Source organism: Malaclemys terrapin, chromosome 8, assembly GCF_027887155.1.
Source record: "Malaclemys terrapin pileata isolate rMalTer1 chromosome 8, rMalTer1.hap1, whole genome shotgun sequence".
Classification (NCBI taxonomy): domain Eukaryota; kingdom Metazoa; phylum Chordata; order Testudines; family Emydidae; genus Malaclemys; species Malaclemys terrapin.
The window spans coordinates 85912540-85937908 of NC_071512.1; the positions used below are offsets into that span (position 1 = coordinate 85912540).

Consider the following 25369-nt stretch of genomic DNA (forward strand, 5'->3'; position numbering starts at 1 on the left):
GAAAAGAGACTACTCCAGCTATGTAATCTTGACAGACATGCAACTTCAAGAAGTTTTAAGTTATATTTGGGCTGGCTGGTCCAAGTATCTAAAGGACACTCCGGGAGCAATAAGAGACTACTTTGCAGTATGTGGACAATTAAGCAAATCAAATGGACTCATAATTAAAGGCAATTGCACTGTAGTTCCAAATGAAATGAGCAGAAAAATCCTAAACCTCATACATGATGGACTAACTAATTGCTGTGAACGGGCCAACCAGTTAGCATGGTGGCCAGGCATCAGCAAGGACATAAAGAATAAAGTACCTGCATGTGAACATGGCCCCACTTGAGGAACCTGATGTGTTGACTTGAGCAAGTCAGTCATCTGTATAATCTCAGTAATTAAAGTTATTAACAATTGTACCTTTCTTGAAAGGTAACCTATGCACAAGATTTCAGCTATATTTCAAGAAAGTTAATATAACTTCTGTTTTCTCCACACTTCACATCATATCCCACCAGCAAGTTCAAGCTGTTTAGCTCCTGTTCTAGCTTGTTAACAAAGATGCTAAATAAAGCATCCCTTACACCCCACCATTGGAGAATCTCTCCTATGTCCCACTTTATTACTTTTCGGCTTATGACTACCTTCTATTAACGGTACTTCACTTTTCAGTCTCTTTGGCTTGCAAGTGAACCTTTTCAATCTGAATGAACTTTCTAGTACGACTCTTGTAGGATCCAGTTACATTACATCCCATGCATTCCTTTTATCTATGAATTTGGGGGAGAGGGTTGGGTTGTTGGTTTTTTTTTTTTTTGGGGGGGGGGGGTTGAATAGCATTACAATCAAGCTTGTCTAGTATGTTTTCCACATATAGACCAGTACTGTTTTTTTTTTTTTATCTTAGACTTGGTTCTATTATACTTTAGGTCTCCACAGATTTCTTTTCTTAACATCAATTTCATTGTTTTACAAAGTATCAGAGAAACAAAAAGGAGTCTGGTGGCACCTTAAAGACTAATAGATATCTGTTAATCTTTAAGGTGCCACCAGACTCCTCATTGTTATTGTTTTACAAGGGATTGAATTTAGATGATTAAGTAGTAATTGCTAAGATTTCTCTTTCTTATTTCTTTTAAAGACTAGTACCAGATTTGGCCTAGGATCATTAATATATCTGGGAAACTAGAAAGCCAGTAGTGATTTTAAAAGATCTGAGCTCCTAAAGGGTGTTTTTAAAGTAGCCTTAAAAAAAAAAAAAAAAAAAAAAAAAAAAGAGAGAAAGAAAAGGAGTATGAACAGTTAGGAAGTAGTAAAGAATGTGCCAGTATTATCCTTACTTTTATTCTATTAGCAGTATCTTTAGATAAATTAAATAGACTCTGCAGATCAATGTTAAACAACTAGTTGTGAAGGGATTTTTACAACACATTTGTTCCTCACAAAATCTTAAACGACAAACTAATTCAAATTGGCTTGAATTAAAACCATTGTACTGTGGATTAGAAACTCACTAGAAGTCTAGAAATAAAGGCTATGGCTGCCCTGTAGAGTTCATGCTGGCACAACTATGGCGATATAGCTATGTTGGCTTCGAGTGTAGATGTGGTACACACTAACAGGAGGAGTTCTGCCAGTGTAGGAACATTCCTCTTGACATTAACTATGCTGCCAGAAGCCCTCTTCTGTGTTTTTTTTTTCACATCCCTGCCTGACATAGCTATGCTGACAAAAACCCCAGTGTTTGACACATCTATGCTGACAGAAGATTACTTCCGTCACTACAGCTAATATCATTTCAGGATGTGGTGTTCCTATGCTGGCAGAAACACTCCTTCTTCTGTGATAAAGAAGAGGGACTACACAGCACATTGGAAATCTGCAGAAGATGATCAACTGGGCAAAGATGCAAATAATAATGGGAATGGAGAAATAAAACAGAGGGATAGAATAGAAATATTGGCAGAAAACTACAATGGGATACAAGCTGGAAAAAATAAGCTAGGGGAAAATAACATGAAAATATTCAGTGGAAAACTGAAATATGAAAAGCACCTGAAAGAGACCTAGGGTGAAAGTGGTCTCTGGCTACTATGTGATTGCATATGGGCTGAGAACTGCACACCACCAGAGTTTTCTTCCAGGAAAGAAGAAGAAGGTCTGTATTGAAAGTTATATAAAGGACAAAGCGTTCAGGCCAGTGGGGGAACATTAATTGAGATTTGGGCTGTTTTTAAAAAAGCTATTGCATTCCATATTGCTCTGGGGTTTGTTTTTTGTTTTTAAATAAAATACTATCCTTTGGAGCTGGGGGTACTTGGCCTATCTGAAAATCAGGCCAGAAATTCTTAAACTTACCTCCTATTTCAATGTGACACTATTATCTGAGAAACTTTTATTGGTTCAGAAACAGTCCTTCCCAAAAGGAGACACATGCTTTTTTATATTTTGGGCACAGAGTCGAACTAAAGGAAGCATAAAAATAGCAATCTGCTTTGAAAAATAAGCCCCACGGCTATGAAGCAAACTAAAAAAGACAGGAAATTCAAAGTGGATGCCTGAACTCATGTAGTTTTGAGAATAAAAAGATCCAAAATCCTGAGTCAAGGACAGAATGTAACCTTCACTTTTAATTTTCTTGGGGGTTTTAATCATTTTAATTTTTGTTTTTAATGTAGCCTCTCTATTCATATCCACGTGTATAATGCAACATTAAAATAGTGAAACTCAAAAGTTAAAATAATACAGGAGCAGGAGTATCCACATACAATGAGGGAAAAACACATTTTAAAATCCAACAGTCCTTAATGCAGCCAAAGTCCTCACGCACATGTTTGCTTCCTACTAGATCGTGCTATAAGCAGTACCCAGCCAAAAACACATTTTCTTTCACTTCATGTTCTCCTAGCTTTTCTCTAACCTCACCCACTTGCAACTCTCCATAACCCTATGTATTATTTACCTATCATTGTCAAATAGTACTGTCCAGATACAAAACTCTCTCCCTTTTCCTTTAATTTCTCAGTTATATTTTGGCACTACAGAAAAAGGTTTGGTGGTGGGAGAGTGTGGCTTTCTGACAGCACGTATGCCCAGATGATGAGTAAACACCTCCTGGAACAGAAGATGAGACCTTTAAGATGATGAATATAACTGGCTATCATCACAGAATAGTTGAGCCCAGATTTCACCGGCCATGTGTAAAAGAGCAGATACACACTCCAAGCGTACCGGACAGACTGCTTTAAAGTGGGGAGAGATGTACTCCTAGGAAATAAATCTGCAGAAAAGAGGGCCCTTGTAATATGTTAATTGTTTACTGCCTGAAAGACACTGGGATACCAGGAAGTGAGGAGCTACTGAAACAGACTGCATCAGAGGAAAAGGGGGCTGCATGTAGGGTTGCTGATAAAGGGTATCAGATCCTAGAATTTGCTCTTAGTAAGATGTAAGTTGTTAGTTTTCTCTTCTGAAACTGAGAAAGCCTTATCTAGTGTATCTTTTGGCCATGTATAAATCTAGATATTGTTGAGACAGCCATTTATAGTGTATTAAATCCTTTTTCTATCTACTTTTTTATAACTCTTTATAAAACCAGAGTTTCTTTTGAGTGTGATTTTCATGCAGTTCCATCCTGGAGAAGGACCTACCAGGAAGGAGTTCTCAAACCAGGCCACTCCACACTTCCCTTGGCCAAAGGACATGGAAAAGCAAATTTAATTCTGCTAAAATGTATTGCAAAAGTATGTAACTCACAAAGGAGGAGACACTGAGAGCCAAGCAGGAGGCAGAGCTGGAGGAAGGATGCATTTGATGACAAATGCTGACTCTCAAGCAAATATGCAAAGGATTTTTTAAAACGTATACATTGTACCCAAAGGAGCCATTCTATTGCTTTGACACAATATGAATAAATATTTTAAAGAGCAATTTTTGTACCCAATAGAATAAAATAGAACTTGTGCAGACACTGCAGTTTAAAAAGTAAATGTATAGATTTGCTAATAGGTATGAGTGTGAATAATGAGCATTAACATTCTTTATAAAATAGAGCTTACGCACCAGCCATCTTTACAAAGTTTATAGTCTGTATTGTTGCATTTCTTTTCAAAGAATTGCCCAAAGTGAACTGGTGCCTGCTCTTGCTGTACTTGCTATCTTGAAGTCAGTGGGAGCGCTGCATGAGTGAAAACTGGGCACTTGTAGGTTATAAGCTCAAGTATACTTGCGCAGAAGCACGCTATGCTAGAGATGGGGAGACGGTACACTGCCCCAGTATTAATATCTGGAGGCATTAGAGTTTTGTAAGCCATTAAGCATCTAACCTAGAGGCACTAGGGGGACTGGATTCTTTGCCCCCCACAAGTCACAGAACAAAACTTCATGACGTTGCTGCTGACAGAATCTGGGGAGCCTAAAATGCAAGTGGTTTTTGGAAAATGAAGTTGTGGATGTTTAAATCTGCAGTAACTTGCATGGGTTTCCCTCCATGCAATGACATTCCAACTGAGGGGGATTCTAGGAAGCCCCTGATAATACGGCTCCAGTAAGCAATTAGCTTGGGGTAGTAGGCAGCTTCACCTTGTCTCTGGCAGCTCCCCACTAAGATCTTTGGGTTTGGGTGTGGAGCCTTGTGTCTTCCACGTATGGGGAAGCAAACACCACTTCTATTTCCGACAGAAGAATTCCAAGGATAGTCTGCAGGTTGAGCCTGGTGGCATTTCTATTCCCCTATGTAGGAATAACCTGCACAAGGGAGAATGAAGCTATAGGATTTGGTATAGAATGTACGCTTTTGAAATAACTGAATAATCCCGAAAGATGTACAAAATGAAATAAAAGTACCAAAAAGACATTTAGTTTTGCGCATATTAAAGCAGCACTTTGTTCAAGGCAAACTACAGTTCTTTTGTTTCTAGAACTGATTTTTTTAGCCCCTAATAGGACAGTTTCCATGGTAACTCAAAATGAACAGATTGTGCATTGGCTTCAGTAGATTTCTGTTAAGCATGTTTCATCTGCCAAAAGTTAGGACAGATTTTTAGAACCTCTGCTGTGGTTTGAATGTTCATTTTTTTCTTATTGACGTTCGTGTCCTCCAGTTTATAATCTCTCTCCTTCCAAAGGCAGAATCTGGATCTATAATCTGAAGTGATGCCACTGCATAACAATGAGGGAGAAAAACCCATAACAAAAACATTGGAGTTGATAAGCCTGAAGGACTGTGACCTTCTGGATGCTCATGGTCATATTTTAAAGTCAGATTCCTTATGATTAATGCTGTAGAGCATATGTGAATGCAACTGCCACTTTAGTAAGTACTTTATGTCCTGGAGTACCATTAAAAAATCATAGTGTATTCTCCTGCAGTCTGACCCAGCCTCTTAAATAATTTAATCACTGTATATCTTGAAGGACTGATGTAGAAGTCCCAGTGGAAACTAAAAGTTCTTGTATAGCTGATAGAGGTGGGAACCATGTTCTTTGTCATGTTGTAATTTCAACCCTTGAAGTATCATCTCTGTAGTGTTGGATTATTCCCAGGGGTTTTGCCTTCCAGAAGTGGGGAACTGAGAGACAAAATAATGTGACAAATGAGATAATATGGGTAGAAGCAGAGAGAAGATCTTTGATATCCATACAGCTTTGGCTAAAAGGGAATTTGAATTCACTGCTGTCTATCCATCCTTTGAAAATTGTTCTGCTACAGTATTGACTAGGATTTTTTCCAGGGCATTTTGATTCTCTCTTGGACATTTATCAGTTGAGATTTAGTTATGACAAAGGATCAGGATGGATATGTTGCTCTACTCTTGGTAGCAACGGAGTCTGTTTTTCATTGGTTGGGTTGATACCTTTCCATTTATATTTGCGTATCCTAAAACCTAATTTTTTACATACTCTGGGCTGGAAGTGATAGTGTAGCCATGCATCTTGAAGAGTTGTTGCCATGCTTTCTAATCAATAATTTGCTTTTTGGGTTAGTAGAGTAATTCTGTTTTTGAGAGTGTTTCTTTCCCTCTATTTCCTCTTTCTTTTGTTGCTTTTTGAGTAATCCTGGGACATTTTCTAATTATAAAACATTTTTCCTTTGCAGCACAGATCAGGTTATGCAATTTGCTTAATACAGGAGATTGCCTGAACTCCTGAACAGAAAACCTTTTTGATATATTTCTGACACTTTTTCTTTTATCTTCAACAGACTTGGCCATCTCCATCCATTTTGTAAGTGCTATTTGCATTCATAATCAGGTTCAAATCAGGTAGTTTGCTGTGGGGAAAACAACCTGCATCCGATCTGGCAATTTATTTTGTGGCAAAAAATGTGTGTGCAAATTGCGCCCAGAGTCAGGCACTCAGCATTTTTACAAATTTTCCCCAAAGTATTTTTGTCCATCTGGATTTTATCCCCTTGACTAAGGCATGTTCTCCTAGGTTACCAGGAGTGTAGTTTTTTTTTTTTTTTTTTTTAAACTAATTCTTGCTTTGTTAGCATATATTCAGATTGTAAGCTTCCACCTATTTTCTAAAAAAGAAGAACAGGAGTACTTGTGGCACCTTAGAGACTAACAAATTTATTAGAGCATAAGCTTTCGTGGACTACAGCCCACTTCTTCGGATGCATAGAATGGAACATATATTGAGGAGATATATATACACACATACAGAGAGCATAAACAGGTGGGAGTTGTCTTACTAACTCTGAGAGGCCAATTAATTAAGAGAAAAAAAAAAAAACTTTTGAAGTGATAATCAAGCTAGCCGAGTACAGACAGTGTGATAAGAAGTGTGAGAATACTTACAAGGGGAGATAGTCAACGTTTGTAATGGCTCAGCCATTCCCAGTCCTTATTCAAACCGGAGTTGATTGTGTCTAGTTTGCATATCAATTCTAGCTCTGCAGTCTCTCTTTGGAGTCTGTTTTTGAAGTTTTTCTGTTGTAATATAGCCACCCGCAGGTCTGTCACTGAATGACCAGACAGGTTAAAGTGTTCTCCCACTGGTTTTTGAGTATTTTGATTCCTGATGTCAGATTTGTGTCCATTAATTCTTCTGCGTAGAGACTGTCCGGTTTGGCCAATGTACATGGCAGAGGGGCATTGCTGGCACATGATGGCATAGATCACATTGGTAGATGTGCAGGTGAACGAGCCCCTGATGGTATGGCTGATGTGATTAGGTCCTATGATGATGTCACTTGAATAGATATGTGGACAGAGTTGGCATCGGGGTTTGTTACAAGGATAGGTTCCTGGGTTAGTGGTTTTGTTCAGTGATGTGTGGTTGCTGGTGAGTATTTGCTTTAGGTTGGGGGGTTGTCTGTAAGCGAGGACAGGTCTGTCTCCCAAGATCTGTGAGAGTAAAGGATCATCTTTCAGGATAGGTTGTAGATCTCTGATGATGCGCTGGAGAGGTTTTAGTTGGGGGCTGAAGGTGACAGCTAGTGGTGTTCTGTTATTTTCTTTGTTGGGCCTGTCTTGTAGGAGGTGACTTCTGGGTACTCGTCTGGCTCTGTCAATCTGTTTTTTCACTTCAGCAGGTGGGTATTGTAGTTTTAAGAATGCTTGATAGAGATCTTGTAGGTGCTTGTCTCTATCCGAGGGATTGGAGCAAATGCGGTTATATCTTAGAGCTTGGCTGTAGACAATGGATCGTGTGGTGTGTCCTGGATGGAAGCTGGAGGCATGTAGGTAAGTGTAGCGGTCAGTAGGTTTCCGGTATAGGGTGGTATTGATGTGACCATCGCTTATTAGCACAGTAGTGTCCAGGAAATGGACCGCTTGTGTGGATTGATCTAGGCTGAGGTTGATGGTGGGATGGAAATTATTGAAATCATGGTGAAATTCCTCAAGGGCTTCTTTTCCATGGGTCCAGATGATGAAGATGTCATCAATGTAGCGCAAGTAGAGTAGGGGCGTTAGGGGACGAGAGCTAAGGAAGCGTTGTTCTAAGTCAGCCATAAAAATGTTGGCATATTGTGGGGCCATGCGGGTACCCATAGCAGTGCCGCTGACTTGAAGGTATATATTGTCCCCAAATGTGAAATAGTTGTGGGTGAGGACAAAATCACAAAGTTCAGCCACCAGGTTAGCTGTGACATTATCAGGGATACTGTTCCTGATAGCTTGTAGTCCATCTTTGTGTGGAATATTGGTGTAGAGGGCTTCTACGTCCATAGTGGCCAGGATGGTGTTTTCTGGAAGATCACCGATGGATTGTAGTTTCCTCAGGAAGTCAGTGGTGTCTCGAAGATAGCTGGGAGTGCTGGTAGCGTAGGGTCTTAGGACAGAGTCTACATAACCAGACAAGCCTGATGTTAGGGTGCCAATGCCTGAGATGATGGGGCGTCCAGGATATCCAGGTTTATGGATCTTGGGTAGCAAATAGAATACCCCTGGTCGGGGTTCTAGGCATGTGTCTGTACGGATTTGTTCCTGTGCTTTGTCAGGGAGTTTTTTTAGCAGATGGTGTAGTTTCTTTAGGTAATCTTCAGTGGGATCAGAGGATAATGGCCTGTAGAATGTGGTGTTAGAGAGCTGTCTAGCAGCCTCCTGGTCATATTCCAATTTATTCATGATGACGACAGCACCTCCTTTGTCAGCCTTTTTGATTATGATGTCAGGGTTGTTTCTGAGGCTGTAGATGGCGTTGTGTTCAGCATGGCTGAGGTTATGTGGCAAGTGATGTTGCTTTTCCACAATTTCAGCCTTTGCACGTCGACGGAAGCAATCTATGTAGAAATCCAGTCTGTTGTTTCGACCGTCCGGAGGAGTCCATGCAGAATCCTTTTTTTTTTTGTAGTGCTGGTAGGGAGGATTCTGTGGGTTAGTATGCTGTTCAGAGGTATGTTGGAAATATTCTTTGAGTCGGAGACGTCGAAAGTAGGATTCTAGGTCACCGCAGAACTGTATCATATTCATGGGTCTGGAGGGACAAAAGGAGAGGCCCCGAGATAGGACAGACTCTTCTGCTGGGCTAAGAGTATAGCTGGAAAGATTAACAATATTGCTGGGTGGGTTAAGGGAGCTACTGTTGTGGCTGCTTGTGGCATGTAGCAGTTTAGATAGTTTAGTGTCCTTTTTCCTTTGTAGAGAGGCAAAGTTTGTGTTGTAAATGGCTTGTCTGGTTTTTCTAAAGTCTATCCATGAGGAAGTTTGTGTGGAAGGTTGGTTTCTTATGAGAGTATCCAGTTCTGAGAGCTCATTCTTAATCTTTCCCTGTTTGCTGTATAGGATGCTGATCAGGTGGTTTCGCAGTTTCTTTGAGAGTGTGTGACACAGTCTCTCAGCATAGTCTGTGTGATATGTAGATTGTAATGGATTTTTTACCTTTAGTCCTTTTGGTATGATGTCCATCTGCTTGCATTTGGAAAGGAAGATGATGTCTGTCTGTATCTGTACGAGTTTTTTCATGAGGTTGATGGATTTCCATTCCATACGGCTAAATGCAGTGCCTTGCATAATGACAAGTTTCAGAGTAACAGCCGTGTTAGTCTGTATCCGCAAAAAGAAGAACAGGAGTACTTGTGGCACCTTAGAGACTAACAAATTTATTAGAGCATAAGCTTTCGTGGACTACAGCCCACTTCTTCGGATGCATAGAATGGAACATATATTGAGGAGATATATATACACACATACAGAGAGCATAAACAGGTGGGAGTTGTCTTACTAACTCTGAGAGGCCAATTAATTAAGAGAAAAAAAAAAAAAACTTTTGAAGTGATAATGATATCCTGGACGCCCCATCATCTCAGGCATTGGCACCCTAACATCAGGCTTGTCTGGTTATGTAGACTCTGTCCTAAGACCCTACGCTACCAGCACTCCCAGCTATCTTCGAGACACCACTGACTTCCTGAGGAAACTACAATCCATCGGTGATCTTCCAGAAAACACCATCCTGGCCACTATGGACGTAGAAGCCCTCTACACCAATATTCCACACAAAGATGGACTACAAGCTATCAGGAACAGTATCCCTGATAATGTCACAGCTAACCTGGTGGCTGAACTTTGTGATTTTGTCCTCACCCACAACTATTTCACATTTGGGGACAATATATACCTTCAAGTCAGCGGCACTGCTATGGGTACCCGCATGGCCCCACAATATGCCAACATTTTTATGGCTGACTTAGAACAACGCTTCCTTAGCTCTCGTCCCCTAACGCCCCTACTCTACTTGCGCTACATTGATGACATCTTCATCATCTGGACCCATGGAAAAGAAGCCCTTGAGGAATTTCACCATGATTTCAATAATTTCCATCCCACCATCAACCTCAGCCTAGATCAATCCACACAAGCGGTCCATTTCCTGGACACTACTGTGCTAATAAGCGATGGTCACATCAATACCACCCTATACCGGAAACCTACTGACCGCTACACTTACCTACATGCCTCCAGCTTCCATCCAGGACACACCACACGATCCATTGTCTACAGCCAAGCTCTAAGATATAACCGCATTTGCTCCAATCCCTCGGATAGAGACAAGCACCTACAAGATCTCTATCAAGCATTCTTAAAACTACAATACCCACCTGCTGAAGTGAAAAAACAGATTGACAGAGCCAGACGAGTACCCAGAAGTCACCTCCTACAAGACAGGCCCAACAAAGAAAATAACAGAACACCACTAGCTGTCACCTTCAGCCCCCAACTAAAACCTCTCCAGCGCATCATCAGAGATCTACAACCTATCCTGAAAGATGATCCTTTACTCTCACAGATCTTGGGAGACAGACCTGTCCTCGCTTACAGACAACCCCCCAACCTAAAGCAAATACTCACCAGCAACCACACATCACTGAACAAAACCACTAACCCAGGAACCTATCCTTGTAACAAACCCCGATGCCAACTCTGTCCACATATCTATTCAAGTGACATCATCATAGGACCTAATCACATCAGCCATACCATCAGGGGCTCGTTCACCTGCACATCTACCAATGTGATCTATGCCATCATGTGCCAGCAATGCCCCTCTGCCATGTACATTGGCCAAACCGGACAGTCTCTACGCAAAAGAATTAATGGACACAAATCTGACATCAGGAATCAAAATACTCAAAAACCAGTGGGAGAACACTTTAACCTGTCTGGTCATTCAGTGACAGACCTGCGGGTGGCTATATTACAACAGAAAAACTTCAAAAACAGACTCCAAAGAGAGACTGCAGAGCTAGAATTGATATGCAAACTAGACACAATTAACTCCGGTTTGAATAAGGACTGGGAATGGCTGAGCCATTACAAACGTTGACTATCTCCCCTTGTAAGTATTCTCACACTTCTTATCACACTGTCTGTACTCGGCTAGCTTGATTATCACTTCAAAAGTTTTTTTTTTTTTCTCTTAATTAATTGGCCTCTCAGAGTTAGTAAGACAACTCCCACCTGTTTATGCTCTCTGTATGTGTGTATATATATCTCCTCAATATATGTTCCATTCTATGCATCCGAAGAAGTGGGCTGTAGTCCACGAAAGCTTATGCTCTAATAAATTTGTTAGTCTCTAAGGTGCCACAAGTACTCCTGTTCTTCTTTTTGCGGATACAGACTAACACGGCTGTTACTCTGAAACCTATTTTCTAGACACAATTCTTCTTTATCTAATGAGGGCATATTCTTACTCTACAGGCTGGTTGAATCAGTCCATAAAAGCTTTGCCTTTCACAAGAAAATAATTTGCTACTTCATTCTGAAGCTCTTTGACGTGATTCACTGGTTCCAATTAATCTACATTCTTGTTTGGCCTGAATGTGCTCAAATTAGACCACATGGTAGACTTCAAAATAACTACTGAATTTTGAAAGATAAAACATGTCTGAGTCCTAACATCAAATGGCACAATAGCGACTAGTTCTCTGGCAAGGCCAAGAAACTCAATAGTAAGCATAATGGAATACAGTGAACAGTAAGACAATATAGCCATGCCAGAAAGCAATTCTGTAATCAAAGACTGCACGCGAGAGATGCACACACCTGCATTGTCTGTAATGCAAATATTTCTTTATTAAATAAAACAGATAATAGAAATAACAATATTTCTAAAAATGAGTATTAGAAATTGGGAGAATACAATAAAAATATGACAGGTTTCAGAGTAGCAGCCGTGTTAGTCTGTATCCGCAAAAAGAACAGGAGTACTTGTGGCACCTTAGAGACTAACACATTTATTAGAGCATAAGCTTTCGTGGACTACAGCCCACTTCTTCGGATGCATATATTTCCATTGCCATAAGCAATCCTGTTACCTCCCAGGATGAGAAACCAAGGATGGGGTCCTGGTATGAGTAGAAATAGCAGGAGCTTTTCTCCAGCTCTCTATTTTTCAGTTGGGTCATTGGGTGCTGTCATTTTCTTTAATGAAGGAGACCTAATTGCTTGGCTGCCTAAATAGCAGCTCCTCCCCGCCTTTAATTGCAGGGAACTTGCAGGAGGCAGGGACATCCAGCCCTAGTTCTTCCATTTGCTAGGAATGCTCCCATCTGCCCACCCATATGGTGTGTTTTTTTTTTTTTTTTTTAAAGGGCGGTAGACCAGGTATGATAGTGGACTAACTGCAGCGAAGTAAACACAGTTTCACTAGATCTGATTGCCTTAAGTAATGCGACCTTGCACAGCATTAGGATTTGTTATCAACGGAGAGTAACGTATCCAAATTAGATGAATTAGTTCACTGCCTGGGATATTAAAAGATGTGAATGGAAATTAAAGGTTGGTGCTTAGATGAGGAGCAGTGGATAGGCTGGAGCTTTGTTTGATCCAAGGGTTTTGAAGTAGAAATTGTGGCGAATGCGCAGCTGAAGAACGATATCTCGGTGAGAAACCTAAGAATCACAAATCTCATTCGGGAATTATGGTTACAAATTAGATGGAGAATGAAGATAAGGGTGAATTTGAGATGTTTGAGCATTTTAAGTTGAGGATAAGCAGTTTTGTACTGCTTTAAAAGGTTGTAGATATGGTTTCTCTCACATGAAGGTAAAATTATTAGCTTGGGAATATTCTTGTTGAGTTTAAATACTCATTAACTCTAAGGTGAGCTTGCAGTTTTAAATGCTGCTGTAAAATGTTACTGAATGAGAAGAACTATGAAGAAATCACTTCTTCCACATTGTTGTATTACGATCTTTTAGCTGAGTGAGTTCTGACTTAATCTAATGAATACATTTGAAAAATTTCAGGAGCAATACTTTGGATGTGGAGGATCTGAAGTGCTTCTCTAGCTTAACAATAAATGTCTTCTTATTTCTAGTTCATCATGTATAGCATTACAAGGGCATTATACCCCTCTGGCAGGCCCATTGTTACAGTCCTAATACACGTCAACATGGGGTATTTTATATTTAAACAGGATACATCATCTCCGATGTATGTGCCCATCAGGACGCCAGCCTAGAAAGACTTTTGGCAAAGGAAAGAAATTCAGCTGCTGCAGTTCAGACTTCATGATTTGGCATAGGATGCAGTGCATGACTTCTGTAATTGGATCTACCTTCTGATAGGCTTAGAAATCATGGCCTAGAAAAAGAGGAATAGTCAGATCTGAATGGTCCTAAAAATTGTCTGCATGAGATTTTTTTTAGGGACAGTGCATCAATAAAAGATATGAGTAAAGCAACAAAGTGGAATTTGGTTCATTCTTTCACAAGACATTATGAGCTGGATGCACTGTGTGGTCTTTTTTCAGAACTGTTCTCTAAACAGTGTTTCTAAAATACCTGTCTACATCATCTCTGTCGCAGAACCAGTTTGTTAGACCTATTAGTTCCAGATATGAGTAGGAATGGAAATGTAATTCTTATCTGAAAATTTGCTTTTGCAAATTTCTTCAATTTACGTGGCCTCCCTTGTGTTGCCTTACAATGTTTCGGGATCTTACCGAGGTGCAAATATTCAGGCTCCTAATGCATTCATGAATAGCAAGCGGGGAACAGCCAGCTTGTTTATTGATTAGTTATAAGCAATTTGTTCTAATTTACGTTATAAAGGTGTAAAATATACAGAATCAGTTTAAAACTACAAAAAAGAGAGCCCAATCTTGATCTGCAGTTAATGCTGAAGTCAGCAGAGCTGTCCACTGGAAGATCTCCTCCATGTGGGGGAATCCTTGGGTGGCGTAGTCTTAGAGGTTCCTAACCCACTTCACCCTCCCGGCTGCCAGTACCAGGGTGTGTGTGGGTGAGATCATTCTTGGCTGCCAGAAGGTCCCCCAGTGAGCCATTAGCAAGTGGCATAACATAATGACATCCTTACGCTGCCCTAATTTACTTCAGGGATCATTCTGATACAGAGCACGCCCAAAATTTAGTGTGTGCCTCCATTTCAGCTGAGCCAAATGCTACTCAGTCCCTGCTGAGGATCTGCCCCAATGAAAGCAGCACATGCCTTATAGCAGTAACTCACAAATGCATTTATCTCTAATTGCTCAGTGGCTACCAAGATGTTCTGCTAAATCTCAACCATTATTTTAGCAGCTCAGCTGCATAAGGTTGCTTGGAAACCAACCCACTTACCCCTCTCATTCCTCCTGATAGCTGTTCTATGCAATAATATCCTCACATGACACACTTGTATCTAGACATGCATCCCTACCTCACTTGAGAGACGCATTGTAGAGGCTGTTGGTGCTTGAGACAATTACTAAATAATGTGTCACGCAGTAAGTCACTGGGGTATTAAGTCACTGTCCTAGTCAAAATGTGTTCCAGCACTGAATACAAGCAGTTCCACATAGTCTAGTAATCTACTTCATTTTACATTACCTTATATTGAGGATCATTTCTAATTTAGTCTTTCAGATGTGTACGTACATAATGATTGTAACCCATATCCTAATCTCTCTCTTCCTTTCTTTCATATATTCCCTCACTTTTGTGTCATGCCTAAATTTAGATTGTAAGTGCTTCTGGATAGAACTGGGTTTCTCCTATCCATTTCTGTAAAATGCCCATCACAGATTTAGAGACACAACAATCAATAATAATAGAAATCTGTCTTGTGGGTTTTATTTTTTTTACTTGACCTGTTTTCCTGACCTTTGAATCAATGGCCATATTAGTAATTCCCACTACCGGATGAAGGCAGCCATTATCAATGAGCTGCTTTAAAACTGCACCAGATGTTTCTGGTGCTTTTGGCTAGGAGGTTTTCAAATCCGCTTTTTTCCTCTCCTTCTTTCCCTAGTTGACAACAATCTTGCTTCATTGCCAACCTGATAATTTGCTGCTCTGGGCAGGAATGACAGTCAACCCCAAGCAATGGGAGGAAGACTTGCAATTAATGAATTGTATATGGTGCCATATCAGCCTTCTTAACAAAACATACGGCTAAAAAACAAATAAGTTTAACCCTCCGCCTCCAAACCCAACCATACATGCAATGACAATACTATGAAATTAGCAATTTCACATACTTTTTCCTGTTAATCTTGTTTTGTAACCATGAGCTGCACTTTTAAGGACCAGTTAAAATAATTTGGTTTTATGTCCACAGATTGTGGACTAAGGTGTGCTGTTTCTCCAGGGACTCCTACTTTGCCAAGGGAACCCACATATCTGTCGTTTAAAAATTAGAAATGCATGATTATTCTTTTATGGATTTGTGTAGCACTGCAATGGTACACTCTGCATTACAAAGCTAACAGACCCTCTCTCTGCCCTAAAGAGTTAGACCTAACCAAGACAAGGCAAAACTAAAGGAAACTTAAGGAGCTCATTGGTAAAGAGGCCAACTTAGGAACGACTGGTGGAAGTGTGTGCTTTAAGGAAGGTTTGGAAGGGAGAGCAAGGCTGCTTGATGGACAGAAGTGAGACCGAGTCAAAAAGCTGGGAATGGGAAGACTGTAAAGAACAGTTAAGAGAAAGGACTGGGAGTAAAACTGGAGGAGGAGTAAGTGAGGGTAGAATATATTAGACTTTGAAGGTGTTTGCATCAGATTTGGCAAAAGAAAACCGAAGAACAAATATGCAAATGAGGAAATGAAAATGTGAAAGGCAGAATTATAAAAATCTAATTTTAAAATATGCTAGTGCAATAGAGAGATGGCCCTCAGCAGAGATTTTCTGACCTTATTCAATCTTTCAATGATGATATACTTAACAGAACAATATTCAGGCCCTTTTTCATTTCTCTAACAGATGTGTGGCATACCGTAACTCTAGTCTGGACCTGTATTGTGACAAGCTGTGGCTCTATGCATAGTCCCTTCCAGACTGGTTTTGCCATGGCAGGAGTAACCTGTGAGAGAGGAGGGGAAACTAGGGCAGGGCACATACATACTATAAACAGGCTGAGCCCATCCTTTGACTCTAGGTCCTGCCTTTTCATACCTCCATGGGTTAAGGAGTAGGGTGACACACCGTCTGACCACCTCTTTTTCCATGGCCTTGGAAAAGGCTGTCTGAATTGGACCCCGCAACAGCGATGAGATTGTAGTTGATAGGAGGGTTGCTCTTAACACAAACACTTTTTTAAAACTCCATTTCAAATGGAGAATATGTTTGCTTGGGTTTTGGTTACATTCCTCACCTTTTTCTTTTTAACCCATCTCCTCTAAAATATGTTTAACCATTGCTCCTACTCTAAATGGGATACACCTAGAGAGGCAGGGAAATCGAGCTTGACAGAACCACATGTGCCACCATTCTGAATTGCATGGAGAAAACTGCAAAATGTAAGGGATGGAGAATAGGGCTTTGAAACCAAAGTAATCTTCATTGCTTTCCCATAAGCAGATAGCTACTTCACTATGACATATTTGCTTACATGGCACAACGAAAGCCCTTAAGTGTAACTATTCATTTCATTCCTCTTTCTCAGGCAAAACAAAGCATATACATAAACTAGAAAGCAATGAGTGAAGAGACTAAAGTATGCGGGGGGCGTGTATGTGTGCAGGTGTGTGTGAGAAGAGATACTTAAATAAGCAATTACCTGGTCTTCAAAGTCAAATTCGGTATCAGCGATATCTCCAGAATCCATAATCAGACTCAGATCAAGTACATTTGGCCCTAAAATATGAAAGGAAATGAAACTTCAGAAATGGACTGGCAGTTTTCACTTTACATGATGGGACATAGTTATATTTCCAATCTCAATCTGCTTCTTTCATTGTCCATATGTTTTTTTTTTTTAAACAAAACTTATCCAAGGAGTCACTTGTATGTGAAAGAATACCAATCTGTGTGATTGTTCTTTAGAGATGTCTTTTAAAAGCTACAACAATCCTAATAATGAGTGGCTAATGTGATTAGTATACTGTCTGAATTACAGTGCCTTTCATGTATTCTGCAAAGTGTTGTACACTGTGCAATGCACTACAAAAATGTTACTGGAATTTTAATTAACTATAAAGTTGGTGAAGAGTAAACATAATTTTATACACAAAGGGATCAATTAATGGTCCTCAATAGACTGAGAACGACATAATCTACTTTGTGTATACTAGTAAATCAGAATGGTTGCATTTTACATTTGCTTTGCTCTGATGTAAATGACTGCAGGGCATTGGAAAAATAGGACTCAATACCTCCAGAGGTACTGGAGGTGTCCAGGGCTAAACTGGTGTGGTAGGAACATCTATCAATCTCTTAGTCCAGATGTACCAACATATAGGATAGAGGCAGGCCCCTAGCACCTGCATCCCAGAAACATCTATTCTGGGACCACCAATTCTGCCAGCAACAACTCACCAATGCTGGCAGATGGATTATGGCAGTCCCCTGTGTTCTGGGGAAAGGAAGGGTTCCCTGTTCCCTCTACTGGAGTAATAATTTAGCCCCTTTCATAGCTCATCACAGCCCACCACTATTTGGGACTTATGAAAGTTTCAATGGGCACATTGTTACAAGATTATTTGAGTTCGTGATATAAACTCAGTATATCTTCTAGTTTTTTGCCATCACTTCAGTAGACTAATTAAAAACAAAATTTACTACTCTTATTTAACTTTCAACTTGTCATCACTCCACTTATTTACAGAATTTTAAACCCTAACGTTATAACAATTTCAAATAATGAGAAAATCTAGGACCCAAATTTTGAGTCCGTTCTAGATTGCAGCTCCAAATTAGCTGCCAAGAAGCCCGCTGAGGGCCCAAGCACCATTTACCAATTTGGGAGCAGTGAAGAACACTAGAACAGCTAATAAATATAATTTTTGTTGTGACCCGCTGTCATCAGTCAGGGTTATGGATGGGGAAGCAGGAATGATGTTCTGTTGGGTTGCATGTGTGATCATGCAGCAAAATATCTTCGGGAGGAACAGGCACTATTGACCACATAGGGCATGGCTACACTTGCAGATGTAGAGCGCTCTGAGTTAAACCTGCCTTCGTAGATCGCAGTAGGAAAGCACTGCAGTCTGTCCACACTGACAGCTTCAAGCGCACTGGCGTGGCCACATTTGCGGCACTTGCAGCGGCATTGGGAGCGGTGCATTATGGGCAGCTATCCCAGCATGCAAGTGTTAGGGATCATTAAAAAGGGGATAGAGAATAAGACTGAGAATATATTATTGCCCTTATATAAATTGATGGTACGCCCACATCTCGAATACTGCATACAGATGTGGTCTCCTCATCTAAAAAAAGATATACTGGCACTAGAAAAGGTTCAGAAAAGGGCAACCAAAATGATTAGGGGTTTGGAACGGGTCCCATATGAGGAAAGATTAAAGAGGCTAGGACTCTTCAGCTTGGAAAAGAGGAGACTAAGGGGGGATATGATAGAGGTATATACAATCATGAGTGATGTGGAGAAAGTGGATAAGGAAAAGTTATTTACTTATTCCCATAATACAAGAACTAGGGGTCATCAAATGAAATTAATAGGCAGCAGGTTTAAAACAAATACAAGGAAGTTCTTCTTCACGCAGCACACAGTCAACTTGTGGAACTCCTTACCTGAGGAGGTTGTGAAGGCTAGGACTATAACAGCATTTAAAAGAGAACTGGATAAATTCATGGTGGTTAAGTCCATTAATGGCTATTAGCCAGGATGGGTAAGGAATGGTGTCCCTAGCCTCTGTTTGTCAGAGGATGGAGATGGATGGCAGGAGAGAGATCACTTGATCATTGCCTGTTGGTCCACTCCCTCTGGGGCACCTGGCATTGGCCACTGTCGCTAGATAGGATACTGGGCTAAATGGACCTTTGGTCTGACCCGGTACGGCCGTTCTTATGTTCTTATGTTGTGTTCTTATGACTGCAACGTGCTTTTCAAATGGGGGTGGGGTGGAGTGTGACAGGGAGTGTGTTGTGTGTATGTGGGGAGAGAGAGTGGGTTTTTGGGGTGCTGAGAGTGTGTCAGCATGCTGTCTTGTAAGTTCAGACCCCGCCCCGCCTCTCACTCACTCAAAGCAAACAGTAAATGTTTGCTTTTTTTTGGAGCTGATGAGCAGCCAGCTTCTCCGAAACGGAGCTTTGAAAGGGCATTTCCGCATTCCTGCAGCTGATTTCACAATAACAAAAGTGGTCACTTGACTTAAGGGGATTATGGGACGTTTCCGGAGGCTGATCACAACGCAGTAACGCAACACCTCGTTCACACTGGTGCCGTGGCCGAGGTGGAGTACCAGCAGCGCTGTAGCTGCAGAGTCAGAGCGCTCTATGTGCCTTGCCAGTGTGGACGGGTAGTGAGCTAGGGTGCCTGGGGCTGCTTTATTGTGCTGTAACTTGCAAGTGTAGCCAAGGCCATAGTCTTAACGCTGCCACAGATCTTTTGATTAAATGTTTTTTTTCACTATTAAAGCTAATCCTTATTTTACTGTGTATATGGAGAGCTGTCTGTATCATGCACTATCCCCAAAGGCTTTACTGTTTTGTAGTTCCCAATTCATTTAAGCATCAGCTATTTTTGTTTATTTTTAACATTTACATAGCAATAATCTGTGTAGGTGGTGAGATGAACAATAAGAGAGAGAACATGAGGAGCAGAACTGGATAGCATGATGAGTAAAACCATAAAGCTTTGTAAAAGGAGATGACTCCAATGCTGTTTAATGTGCAATCTATATTATAATTGGCCAAATTCATCCTTGATGCAGCTTATTGACTTTATGGGATTTACACCAGGGATGGATTGGCCCACCATCTGTTTGTGTGGGTTTTTAAAAAAAATGTTCTTGTATACGTTAACAATTTGTTATATTAATATAATGGAAAGGGATTACACTTTTCCCATCTTTATAACCGGAGATGCACCTGTGCTGCATTCTGTACATTGGTATAGGTGTTTTGTGAGGTGTTCTAATGAAAATACCTGTTTTTATAGATAGGTGCAAGAGGACAGAATTAAGATTACTTTGAGAAGCTTAATTAAGTTTCTTGTATTTTATGCAACTGAAGTCTCAATCTTAATATTGCATCAAGGTAGACAACTAAGCCTGAAACTTGATTGAGAATGACCTACCTTGAACTGCCAAATATTTTTAAAGGCACTTTTTTACAATATTTGATTAACTATCGCTAATATTCCTTATCTACTGGGAGCAGTATGTCTCCTCCCTAACTAGGAACATTAACATTAAATATTGAATTTAGAAGCTACGTCCTTTTTAGGGAAATAGACTACCACAAACTTTTAATGTAAAGATTGGGCTGAAAGTTAATGGTCACACACAATATATTTTAAACTAGAAAAGCCATAATAGTTCTGTATTTTTAACATGGAAAATTGTCTAAGGCAGTTTTTCCTTGAACTGTGAGGCTTGTTTTCTCTGCAGAAGTCCCAACTCTTCTGCAAGGTTCAAGAAAGGGTACGATAATGGAGATATTTTTTTTCTTTCTTGTTTTCACTGAGAACTTAGCGAAAGGAAAACCATCTGTCACTCTCTGAATATTCTACAGAGAGCTATGCTTTTGGTGAGTGAAATAAAAAAACCTAAAAGAGATGCCCTGCAGTACACTGTAGTAAGAGGCTATTGCAAGAATAAGGAAAAGCAGTAGGGACATAGTGGAGCTTTTGGACACCATTGCTGCAGTATTGATAGGAGTGGAGAATGGGGTAGGTAGTTTGCCAGTCTAACTGTACTGTTAGGGGGAGCACACCTAACTTGTTGGACCCACACTAAAGCCTGCTACTACAGGGATGGTAGGGGAAGACAGCAGGCTTGCTGGACATCCACTAAGGAGAATGGGAGTCGGAGAGGGCTAGTTGATCAACCTGTATAAATAATGGAAGTGATGAAGATGGGGATGGGAACTGCCACTGACACACTAGAAGACCTTGAAAGATGTGGGGGAAGTCAGAGGGATGGTGGATGTTCTAAGTCTCAACCCAAGTTTGCTTAAAACTTTCTGTACCAAGTTTCAGGAGGCTTATGCTAAACTGGTGTTGCTGTCATCAGTATTAATGGGGAAATAAAGAATTCTGAACTCAGGACCAGGCAAATAAGTGGATGAAGAAAGAGTTGTCAAATGTTTTCTTTAAAATATCAGTGCATGTTCATGGCTAGTCTATATATAGCAGTGGTCTGGTAATACCCTGCAATCATAAACAAAGGTTTAAATAATATTGGGTTTTTTTTTTTTTTGCATCTTTCTTCCTAATGTTAAGCTTGTACACAGATATAGGCTGCAAAGCACTTTAGCACATGGTTAACACCAAGGGGTACATCCTTAGCTGGTGTGGATCATTTTGCGTTCCATTGTCCCATTCCATTACAGCATTTAAATGCTTGCTTAACATTAAGCACATGACAATTTACATCAGAGCTACCCATAGATATCTCAGTTATCCTATTGACTTCAATGGGCTACTCATGTGCTTAAAGTTACACAAATGCTTAAATGTTATGCTGGAATGGGGTCACAGAATGCAAAAACCAAGACCTGATCTGAAAAGGTGCATTTATAACCTGAAATACCTCTTTCAGTTTTGACATGTATGTGTATATGGGGCTGGGGAGAAATCAGTTAATTTTCATGTATACTGTTTTCCAAAGGGGACAAATGGAAAGGATTTTATTACAGTTGAGTACATTTTTTAAAAATTTCAGTTTACTTCTTTATTGGAGCTCCCTTAGCTAAATAATCAGCTCCACAAAGAGGAAGAAGTTATTGAAGGAAGAAAGTACTTCAAACAATTTTATTTGCTTTTGTGCTAAACTTTGCATCTTCAACACAAAGGGCAGCATTTATGCTATCTTGTAAATTGAGAGTTCATTCTTAGTAAAGATTTGGTTCAAATTTTGACACCTCTTTTGTCGTTATGAAGCTGAATTGCACAGAACTGTTAGTGAAAAACTATTATCAAGGTATAACTCATGGGCGGATACATATAACAGATGTTTGGATCCTAGCACAGACATGTACCCCAGTGTTAATTTATTATGTTCATTTATATCATTGAGTCAAATTATGCTGATCTGTCTAAATTTAGCTGCTGTTAATTTGCCATTAAAAGGGAGCAGAATCACATTGATGCACATTAATTAAGCAGCTGTTTGGACCATTTGTATTTCAGTAACGTAGAGTTAATATAGTCCCACACAAACTTAAATATTTTTTTTTATTTGCAGTCCATAAGGCTCAAATATCCTTACACAATATATATTTTTAAGAACAACTGCATTTGCGCTTTCTACATTTGACATTGTCATAAAAATTATTTTTTAAAAATTCTGTGAAACCTAGGTTTGTCTGTATAGTTAAAAAAATTAGGTTTAATACAGTCAAATTGTCCTTTTAATTTATTAAACTCTCTGAAGAATGGTCTAACTCATTTAATAAGTCTTACATTTCAGCATTCCAAGTCAGAGAAATACTTAGAAAACCATCTTCCAGGGAAAGATAATTAAAAAAAAAGATAATTGATTGGTATTAGAATAACAGTTCCATTTTGCTTTCAGTAAAATGTTTCTCATACAAAATTTATTGCAATCTTTAGTGGTGGAATTTCATGACAGATTATTGCTTTTGGCAACAGTCTTAATATATCTCAGGAAGCCACAATGAAAAAGAATACCGTTATCATCTACGAGCACACTGAATAGCTTTCTTTCTCCAAATATTTGTCGTATAGGTGATTGCACATGGATCTTGTCAGAGTAGTTCAAGGTTTGGCATATCAAATATGATGATGTGAAGCCATGAATGTGTTCAGAAAATAATGTCTGTGTTTGTTAGCCACTATGAACCAAATTACATCTGCAATTATGCTAACAGTTTAAAGACAAAATGAACTGGGGCTAAATACTTTTACAAACATTATTGAAACAAGCAAAGAGCCTTTAATTGCCTGCTATTTTATTAATCCTCACAGGCTTTCTGAAAAAGAGAGGTACCCAACTGACTGTATCCTCTTTGGTCTGATGCCCAAGTTTGATATGAGAAAAGGCTAATTACTGAAGTGATAGCTCTTAGCCTGGAGACTGGATTACCTCACTTTTGAACCCTATCTTGAAGAAGGACAAAGGCAGGTACAAGGTTCCTGTTCACATGAAAATTCACTCTAACACAGAAGGGCTGAGGGGGAAAAATCCTCCAATATGTGTTGCGGAGTTCATTGACAGCTAATGTGGTATTGGAGGAGTAGCAGATGCTGCCTGCTGCTCCTCTTGCAATGGGTTTTTGGCTATGTGGGTCTATGCAATCTGTAGAGCCACTGAATGCAACCTGTTCTGTGGATGACACACCCAATTTGTGCCTTTCTGTGGTCCCCCACTGAGATATCCAAGCCATGCTGATTCCTATTATGTCAATTCTCCAAATATTTGCCCATTCAAATGGTGAAACATACAATTTCTTCCCAGACCTGAAGAAGAGCTCTGTGTGGCTTGAAAGCTTGTCTCTTTCACCAACAGAAGTTGGTCCTATAAAAGATATCACCTCAGCCACCTTCTCTCGCTGAGAGCATTAGCAATTTCGAGGGGGTGGGAAAGAAGTCAAGGGTTTGTTTCAGTGTTTTCGTCAATATTTGATGGGTATGAAAAACAGACATCACTGCTACATTTGATGTTGAAAGTGAACAGTTTCTTATGCTTGTACAGTAACTCACCTGCCATTGCCTCTTTGGGAGGAAATAGCTTATTGTCGACTGCCATGCTTATGTCATAGAAAACTTCCTCTTCGTCCCTGTCCGCATCAAACTGTTGGAAAGGGAGAAGGCAGTCAGACACTTCTGGACAGGATGAATCATTTAGATGAATGCTATTATATAATATGCAGTCCAATCCTAAACCATTAAAGTCAATGGGAATCTTTCAATTTCCTTCCATGGGCTTTGAATCAAGCCCTTAGCTATGATTCATTCCATTGCCAACTTGTCCATTTTTCACAGACTGCAGTCAAAAAGCAGTTGAGTTGTTTTAAAAGACTGACATTTCCAAGGTAGAACCTCAGAAAACAATATTAGTAATACATAGCACTCTATTTGACATTTTTTCTGCCATCCAAAGTATCTATGTGGAGACTGTGAAACTACAGATCACATGAATAGTTCTTATCACCTGATTTTTAGGGGGACACTGTAACAAAATTAATTTAATTTGTAAGTCAAAATTGTCGAGCTACTTCTGAACTGTGGCTTAAACTAATCTTTTTAATATGTGTGCCGTTCTTTCAGAACTTCAGTGAGTTACTGGAAAAATGAAATACTTTTGAAAACTTACCTGTACTAAGCGGAGGAAGAAAAAGTTTCCTTTGTGTATTGCTATCTGATATCTGTGCTATCTTGATTAACATAAGTTTACAAAATCGCATGAAGGTAGAAGTCCCTTTAAAATTGTACAATAGCTTCTTGAGTTTGACTTTTTTCCTTCTCTCACTTATAAAATCCTTTGTCCAAAGTTTGACTTCTGTTTTCCTACATCCTAGTCTCTCATCTGTTTCATGAGCTCTCTGTCCCAATCCATCATTTTACACTGTTTTCCCCTGTTTCTGATATTTATCACTGCACCATTCAACTAGATAATTTTTTTATTTATTGTTCCTACTTAATAAATTATGAATGCCTGCTTGAAGATGATTCATGTTTTTCTTTTATTGATTTGAATATGTTGCCAGCTGATTACCTTCAGTGTTCTTCATGTTAATTGAACATGGAAATAAAGGGAAAAATGTACATTTGGGTACATTAAGCTGACTTTTCTCCTCAGCTGAAGCCAGGTATGTTTCCAAGAGAAAACTAAACACTCAGCGTAGACTTAGGGTTAAATCCATCCCCCACTCCCGATTCACCGCAAATCATTTTAAGTTTCTGTTAAACCAAACAAGCTTTCGGCTGTACTTATACACGACCAAAATAAAAACCAGGTTCCAGATTATGAACTGATCTGTTCTGAGTGTTTATATACATCTTGAGCTCCTTTCTTGTCTATGAGGCTTGGAGCAATTTTAATCATAACCTGGCTTCTTGGCACA

General features: G+C 39.8%; 1 protein-coding gene across 1 annotated transcript in view; it reads right to left on the reverse strand.

Moving 5' to 3' along the window:
• The window catches only part of AK5 (adenylate kinase 5), a 164723-nt gene that overhangs the window by 58866 nt on the left and 80488 nt on the right, over positions 1-25369 (reverse strand). The window contains exons 7-8 of the mRNA XM_054037166.1: positions 24006-24096; positions 16941-17017 (exon numbers count right to left, since the gene is read on the reverse strand). Coding sequence (XP_053893141.1) covers positions 16941-17017; positions 24006-24096 — 168 coding nt within the window. The remainder of the gene's footprint in view (positions 1-16940; positions 17018-24005; positions 24097-25369) is intronic.